At 37.5% G+C, this 7,952-nt stretch overlaps 1 protein-coding gene across 2 annotated transcripts; it reads left to right on the top strand.

Annotated features, from left to right (window-relative positions):
- The first annotated feature begins 13 nt into the window (after window positions 1-13).
- On the top strand, window positions 14-7,580 carry anxa13l (annexin A13, like). 2 transcript variants are annotated; one of them, XM_056263293.1, is made up of 11 exons: window positions 14-125; window positions 825-900; window positions 2,694-2,788; window positions 3,585-3,755; window positions 3,903-3,936; window positions 4,112-4,191; window positions 5,157-5,225; window positions 6,308-6,409; window positions 6,507-6,582; window positions 6,763-6,875; window positions 6,978-7,580. In XM_056263293.1, the coding sequence occupies exons 1-11, from the start codon at window positions 39-41 to the stop codon at window positions 7,095-7,097; spliced, it is 1,023 nt and encodes a 340-aa protein (XP_056119268.1). In that variant the 5' UTR covers window positions 14-38; the 3' UTR covers window positions 7,098-7,580. The 2 variants fall into 2 exon arrangements, with proteins under 2 accessions (XP_056119268.1, XP_056119277.1); XM_056263302.1 differs by having other exon boundaries at window positions 3,588-3,755.
- The last annotated feature ends 372 nt before the right edge of the window (window positions 7,581-7,952 follow it).

A 7,952-nucleotide genomic window follows, 5' to 3' on the forward strand; every position in this document is an offset into this window, starting at 1 on the left:
CACCAGCAGTGACGTCAGGGATGCGATAGAGTAAAAAGATGCTCTGGCCGAGTGGAGAGAGAGAGCGAGCACGCACTTCAATCAGAGACTCACATCAGCAGCATCACAAGATGGGCAACGTTCAAGTGAGTAAAACAGTGAAGTTTCTTTTTCGCACTTTTCTCTGTTTCTTTTACTACAGATAACGATATTTATTGGTATTAGGTTGCTACGTATGTAACATATTGCGTAGACTAAAAAAATGTGTTTATGCGCAAATGAGTTTCTCGCGTGACACTTCGATGTTTTGTTTTGATGCTTTAACAGTTTTCCAACATGTTTTATTATTAACATACTAAACTTAATATGCTTTTAAAATGTTAAGTCATTGTTTCCCATATATTCATTTTATATTTACCGGCGTTACTATTAGCCTAGCCTAATGTTGTATTTTACTGTGATTTGAGCAGTAGTTTATACTCTTGTCATAAGAAGAAGAATGTTTATCAAAGAATAACTGTTTTGTTTTCGATGAGTGCACATTGTTGTTATGGCAGTGGGCGAGGCAGAGGAAGGCTTACTCTGTTCCTGTCCTTTCCCAGAGATCCCATGACTCAGCTGTGTGTGTTAGACACAGAACCCCTCCCCACACAGACTAGGCTACTGCATTGCGATCTAATCTACAAACCCTTGAAAAACATCCTGATGGGTCCCTGACCACATCTTTGTACAATTTAAAATGAATGATTTGTTTAACCCATTTCAAAATCTGTAAATTTTATTTAAAACTGCGATATTGTCTAATTGCATTACACACGAGTTTTCTTACACAACCTTCATTTCAGCCCACAATAACTCCGTTTGAAGACTTTGATGTGATGGCAGACATCAAGACAATCCGTAAGGCCTGCAAAGGAATGGGTAGGTTAAATAAAAATAATCACTGTTGGAAAATACTGACATAAATGGTGTTTGCTTTTTTTAAACTTGGAATATGATGAAATATGATGTAGCACTTTTAAAGTCTGTATGACACAGAATTTGCTACCAACTTTACTTCAGCGTTGGGACCTGTGGTTGGGACCATCTAGTCGAGCTGAAAAGAACCAGCACCATAGTTTTTGGTGTTGTTTTCGCGGAGATATTAGCAGAAAACCATCGGGCGCGCTGCAAAATTGCGGACGCCGGTGACGTCACGATCTCAGAAGAAAATCGCTCGTATCTCTGGAACGCAAAGACCCAGAGAGCTCAAATTCGGGGGAGGAGGTCCCAGGGGCGGGCCTCGGGGATGCCCCCTACCGGATCGCCGTTCGCTGGGACCCCCGATTTCGAACGGCTATAACTCGGGGAGCCGGGCGAGTTGGACCTCGGGGGTGGGCTCGTTCGAAAGGCCCCGTCCAGCACTACGAACGATTAGAGTCTTGGGAATATTGATCAAAGATTGACTGAGATATAAGCCGAAAAACGTGCGCCTTTAACCGGACGTAACTGCCTGACCGTCTACAATAGACTGTATATAAGGAGAAGAGAGGCTCGGGAGCGCGCATGCACGTCACATCCGTTGGAGATTCGCGGTAAATCCGACCCGGAGACTTCACACAGAAATAGGAATACTGGCCTTCAGAGGTAATAGCAAAACTCGACAAGTGGATCATTTTAATGTGTGATTACAACGCCTTCACACACAGGCAATAAAAAAAGGATTCATTTTAGTAGAAAAGTTACATAGAGCACCTTTAATATCATCAATAATATATTACTAATAATAATATAAAATGGGGTAGAAAAGAAGAAAAAAAAGTAAAAAAAATAAAAATAAACTAAGACCATTTAAATGTTAAATGTAAGATTTAAGTACATGCAGTTTCAGTTATGGAGCACAAACAAACAAGCACTCAGTAGAGCCCACCCTCCATTTTTCTTGTCCAAGAAGAGGTTTCACTCGGATATACGTCACAAGGAAGTAAAGACAATCACAACTATCGTTTCATGCTGACTTTAAGCATTTTAAATAAGGGTACGTTTGCATGACAATGATGTACTAAAAACGGAAACGTTATTCCTTTGCGTTGTTGAAAAGTTTCACGCACAGACATTGTCAAAACGATCCCCGTTCACACAGATCCACGAAAACGATATTATTCATGCTAGGCCAGTAGATGGCGAGGTCACTTTGTAAAGAAACAATATGCGCCTATAGACTGAACACGTGACACGCGTACGCATGAATGCACCGTTTTCACGAATTCGTTTTTTTTAGACGATAACGGTGTCATATTCAAAAACTTGCACTTTGAAACCTGTTTTCAAACATTTGCATTTTCAGGCCCCAAAAATGCCGTTGTCGTGTAAATGGCTGACCAAAACGCATAAAAAGTTTCCATATTTAGTTGAAAACGGTGTCGTGTAAAAAAAAAAGGAAGAGTTTTTTTAGCCTGTGAGTTGTGGGGCTCTTAGGGGGTGTTTACACAACACCATGACATCGCCAACTACTGGCCTGGCATGCATAATACAGCAGTTTTAGTCGTTTTCGCGGATCCGTGTGAACGGGGATCGTTTTTGACAACATTGTTGCCTGTATGCAATTTATTTATTTTTAACACAAAGGAAAAACTTTTCCATGTTTAGTACATCGTTGCCGTGTAAACGTACCCTAAATCTGATGAGGAATAACTGACATTATGAGGTATTAGCTCATCTCCTATTGTTCACAGGGACGGATGAAGAGACCATCATTTCCATTCTAGCAAACCGCTCTGCATTCCAGCGAATGGAGATTAAACAAGCCTACTTTGAAAAATATGACGATGTGAGTCAGATCTTTGAAATGTTTATTGACAAACGCAAGTACATCCTTTATTTATATAATTGTGTTTTCTGTTTTTGTGAAAAGTACCATATTTATGCTGATCTAATATGGCGTAAATATAGTTTGTCTAAATTTAAAGGTGGGGTAGGCAATTTTTGAAGAGGCTAGCACTTGCGAGCTAGCTTTGAAAGCATAAGATCCCACCCTCCCTTCAGAGCGTCTCCAACAAAACGCTCCTTCAAAACACATGAACACGCACAGCAGGGAGCAAACAAAAGCAACACGAGAGACGGCGTTAAACTACCTCATGTCTCAAAGCACATAACACTACAGTAATAAATTAATATAAACAAAAAATGCGTCTGCAACAAATCGCCTACCCTGCCTTTAAAGTGGCTTATAAGAACAAACACACTAATCTCATATGACAGAAGCCATAGACCTGTGGTTTCTAATTTTCCTCTCCCAGCATCACATTGATTTAGACTGCATTTGGGTAACTGGAGTAGTTTCTACCATTATGCTTTCACCCTTTTAATAATAAATGTGCAGAGCTCATGGAAAGCTGGAATGTTGTATTGAACCATAGTTGTTCTTCATATCCCTTCTCTAAATCGACTAAAATGTTCAGAACCAGCATTGTAACAAAAGTAATGAGAACTACGTTTTTTAGTTAAAAGTATTTTTAATGAATAACTTTTACTTCATATCATAATTCATTGATAGACTGAACCAACATACATCTATTTGAGTCTGTTTCTGGTTTGTTCTTTCGGTCTCTGGCCACATTGGAAAGGAGTTGAAGGAAGTCTTGAAGAATGAACTCACAGGAAACTTTGAGAACGCAATTATAGCCATGCTGGACCCGCCCAACATCTTCATGGCTAAAGAATTGAGGAGAGCCATGAAGGGTGCTGGGACAGATGAGGACGTGCTGGTGGAGATCCTCTGCACCTGCACCAATCAGGTTCTAATTCACATCTGTGGTTATAATTTACATTATTAGATTGGGAGAACAGTCACACGAATTTCAAGCATCAAACATAGCTGAAAAAAAAAAATCATTACTTGATTGTAACCATTACTTCCACAATATATATTTTTTCTTTAACAGGATATTTTGAATTGCAAAGAGGCATATGCGCAAGGTAACCTTTAATCAGATACAAATGATTTTGTGATGTAATGAAATATAAAGAGACATGATTTTATTGTTGACTCATTATTGATACTATGAAGTGCTTATTGCTGTGATGCTAATATTATTACTAGTAATAAAATAATGCATTATTATAGTCATGTAACAGATCTTTTGATCTCCAGTGAATGAGAGGGATCTGGAGGCTGATATTGAAGATGACACTAGTGGAGAAGTGAGGAATCTTCTGGTTTCTCTCCTAGAGGTAAAATACGAATATACTAATGAGTTCATGTCCAGTAAGTTTGATACTTACAGTATTTAGCAATGATTTGTACTGATAGGAAGAAGGTAGAAGTGCACAAATGGGGTGGATACTTGTATTTTCCAACACTTTTTTTCCCACATGTTCAGAGGGCTCTGAGGCCACACATTTTCCTAATTTAATAAAACATTTTCCATAATAAATTACTTTATAAGCATAACAAGACTATGGCTGTGTCCGAAAGCTTATGCAGCTGCCCTATAAGGGAGTGAATTAGCAAGCAGCGTTTGCATACGAAGGCACCTTATGAAAGTGATTTCAGAGAGACCTCTGAGGCAGCGTAACGGTTTAATGATCTACAGCAAAATAGAGAGAGCTTTGGTGATAATTAAGCAAATATTTAATAACCAATCAAAAGTGGAAAATGATGGTTAAACACTCAAGCTAACCACCAACCACATCTTTCAGACGCCATTTTTTTATATTTAGCTTAACTGTCATCGCATGGAACGCACAGGATTGTGGGATATCAAAGGCAGCGAAGGATACATCTATGCTAAACCAATAAGATGAAGGCATCTCAGGAGACAGGAAGTGAAGCTAACATTGGATTTAGAAGTGCCTCGATGCCTACCTTTGAATGCAGCCTCAAAAGCCAATTTTTAAGCTTTCGGACGCAGCCTGTGGTAGACATGAAGACTTGCATTCCATCGCCACTGAATAAAACGATCAAGGCTTTTGTTCACTGGAAGTGGAACATGAATGGTGCCAAAGTCCCTTTAAGAATTAAGTGTTATTCTATAGTCTTTGATGGTGCAGAATTCCATTCCTAAAGTTTGTATTTGCATGCTGGATCTGCAGTGTATAGTGCCGTATCAATTGCATAGTGCAGTATCAATGTATCAATTGAATCTACCAAGGTTTTTTGGTGTTATTTGCTATGAACAACTGACCTTCACCTGCAGGCCAGCAGGGATGAGTCTTATGAGGTGGATGAAACTTTGGCAGAACAGGATGCAACATCATTGTTTGAGGTGAGGATAATTCTGATATTTAAATCTCTGGATTTAAGTAGTTTATAACTTTATTTTTGGGTTGCCAAGTCCATGATGTTCACGCATAATTGGCATTCTTATAAAAGGTTTCCACATGAGGATTATATTATGTTATGTTATATTATTATATTATCCATTTAACTCCCTTAAGCCTGTACTGCCTTAGTCCCGCCTTACTTTGTGTATACTATCAGTATTGGTATCGCTAACTAAAACGATTCAAAATTATTTTGATCATTGAAATAAAGCTAAAATAAAATATAAATATTGGATGAAAAACTTAAACTACAACTAACCGAGATAAATACGTTTATGTCTAAGTACTAAAATTACTCAAATTAAAACTGAAATAAAAATAAATTAAATCTAAATAGGAATATTTTAAAGAAAAACAACTTAATAAAATTGTGGTTGGTTACTTATAAAACTAATAAAAATCATCTAACACTATTAAAACTAATACTAATAAAAATAACAAATTACTGAAACTTAAACGAAATAAAATTAAATACTAAAAATATCAAAAATACAAGCTCTATTAATAAAAACTATAATAAATAATACTAAAATAACACTGTACTACATCTTGCAATGATGACATTGAAATTTTCAGGATAATTTTTTTGTTTGTGAACTTGACATTTTAAACTTTGCAGATGTTCACTGCTGCTACTTGCATTGTACGGCTTCAAATCAAAGGAAATCCAAAAATGTCTAATAGGCACTCAGAAAAATTTCTCAGAAAAAAAAAGGTACAAAAGCTGTCACTGGGGCGGTATCCCTTTGCACTCCTTAAGGGTGCATAGAAGTACCTTAAAGGTACATTTCAGTACCTAAAGTGTACATGTTAGTGGTTTCTGAAAGGGCACCATCCCAGTTACAGCTCTTGTTCCTTTTTTTTCTGAGAGTATAGCATATTTTGTGTTGTGGTATTTGGCTGGTTTTGGACTATATTTGATTAATTGTTTGATTATCTTTGTCAAACAGACCTGGCAACCCCAGTTATTTTGTTGCGTGAATCAATGAATGAATGACTATGCTGTTGGTTTGGTTTTCAACAGGCAGGTGAAGGACGTTTTGGAACAGATGAGTCCACTTTCAGCTACATCCTCGCTCATAGGAACTACCTACAGCTTCAGGCCACCTTCAAGATATATGAAACTGTAAGGTCAAACACCAGCTATGTCTACGCTGCTTTACAACAACTGTTTCGACATTCTTTCTGAGTTTCTGGTTTCTCTTTTGTTTGTTTTTTCATAGCTCTCTGGAACAGATATCCTGGATGCTATAGACAGTGAGGCTACAGGAACATTAAAGGACTGTTACATTACTCTGGGTAACTATAACCATCCAAACTCTGCAAAAGCCTTTAGGAAATGTGTTCCTTCTTTTGAATCAAAGAGTCATGTTGCAGTTCAAAGTAGTGACCCTAAGCTACTTTGAAAGGATTAAGCTATTTGATAGCCTTTTCTGCTCGCAACACGCATCACACTGTGATTTGTTTTTGTTTGAACAGTGCGATGTGCCAAAAATCCGCAGCTATATTTCGCCCGTCGTCTGAACGCTGCGATGAAAGGAGCTGGGACAGACGAGGACACGCTCATACGTGTTATTGTGGGACGCTCTGAGGTAGACATAATTCTGGATTTGATAACTCGATGAATACAAAGACACTTTTCATGGAAATGCTGGAAATAATAATAATATTTTGCTTTTCACATTCACCTCTAGGTGGATTTGGAGACCATCAAGGACATGTACTTGGAGAAATATGATGTTACCCTAAAGGATGCCCTGAGCTCAGAGTGTGGCGGTGACTTCAAGCGCCTCCTAATAGAAATACTTCACTGAGTCACCATCAGGTGGAGCCAATAACTAATAATAAAAAAAGAAAGAATGATCATACAACACTGCCTGAAAATACATGCACAATCACTTAGGATCACCTCTTTGTGTCAAGGGAGCACACATATGCTCGATTTTGTCATTGGTGCAATTTAGGAATTGGATAAATTGAAATAACGTAATTATTGCCATAACACTTTCCTAAAACTAAAGCGCTGCTCAGTTTGACTGTCTTATAGTGTTTATTGCAGTAAATTTGACTTCTGCATTAACTCATTACACACGTGCCTTGAGAAAAAAGTCATGAGTAACAGCTCAGTATTTCATCATCCATTTCTTTTACAAAACAAACTGTGGAGCTGCAAAGGGTGGTCCATTTAAACCTGTCTTTTCACAAGGGATCTTTGTATCTATAATCCAAATATGTATGTCTTTAGTATATTGTACCAGTTACATGCTAATATTAAAAGCAGCTATCTTAAGTGCTAAGATTGTCAGTACTTCAGTGTTTGACAATGCTTTTTAAAACTGGACATTTCTCTTTTATTGAACAGCAGTTGTTATACGGTGGTGACTGTTAATATGGTAAAGCAGGACTGTCAACCTATTATTGCAATGCTTCAGAATATATTTGTTTTTAAAGATAATGTAAAAAGGAAATTGATTAATAATATCAGATATATTAGAGACCACTAGTAGCCAAAGAATATTGAGTGTATGGCAAGCCGTTTAAGCATGAAATACCCCTGGCTTTAGTAGTAATTTAGTTTTGACTATAATCAACATTCCAATTCCAGATATCTATTCTGCAATTTTGACTCGTTGTAATTGGAATTAAGATTATGACTAGTAATTTTTTCA

Source organism: Rhinichthys klamathensis, unplaced genomic scaffold (assembly GCF_029890125.1).
Source record: "Rhinichthys klamathensis goyatoka isolate OS25496 unplaced genomic scaffold, OSU_Roscu_1.1 h1tg000011l_1, whole genome shotgun sequence".
Taxonomy (NCBI): domain Eukaryota; kingdom Metazoa; phylum Chordata; class Actinopteri; order Cypriniformes; family Leuciscidae; genus Rhinichthys; species Rhinichthys klamathensis.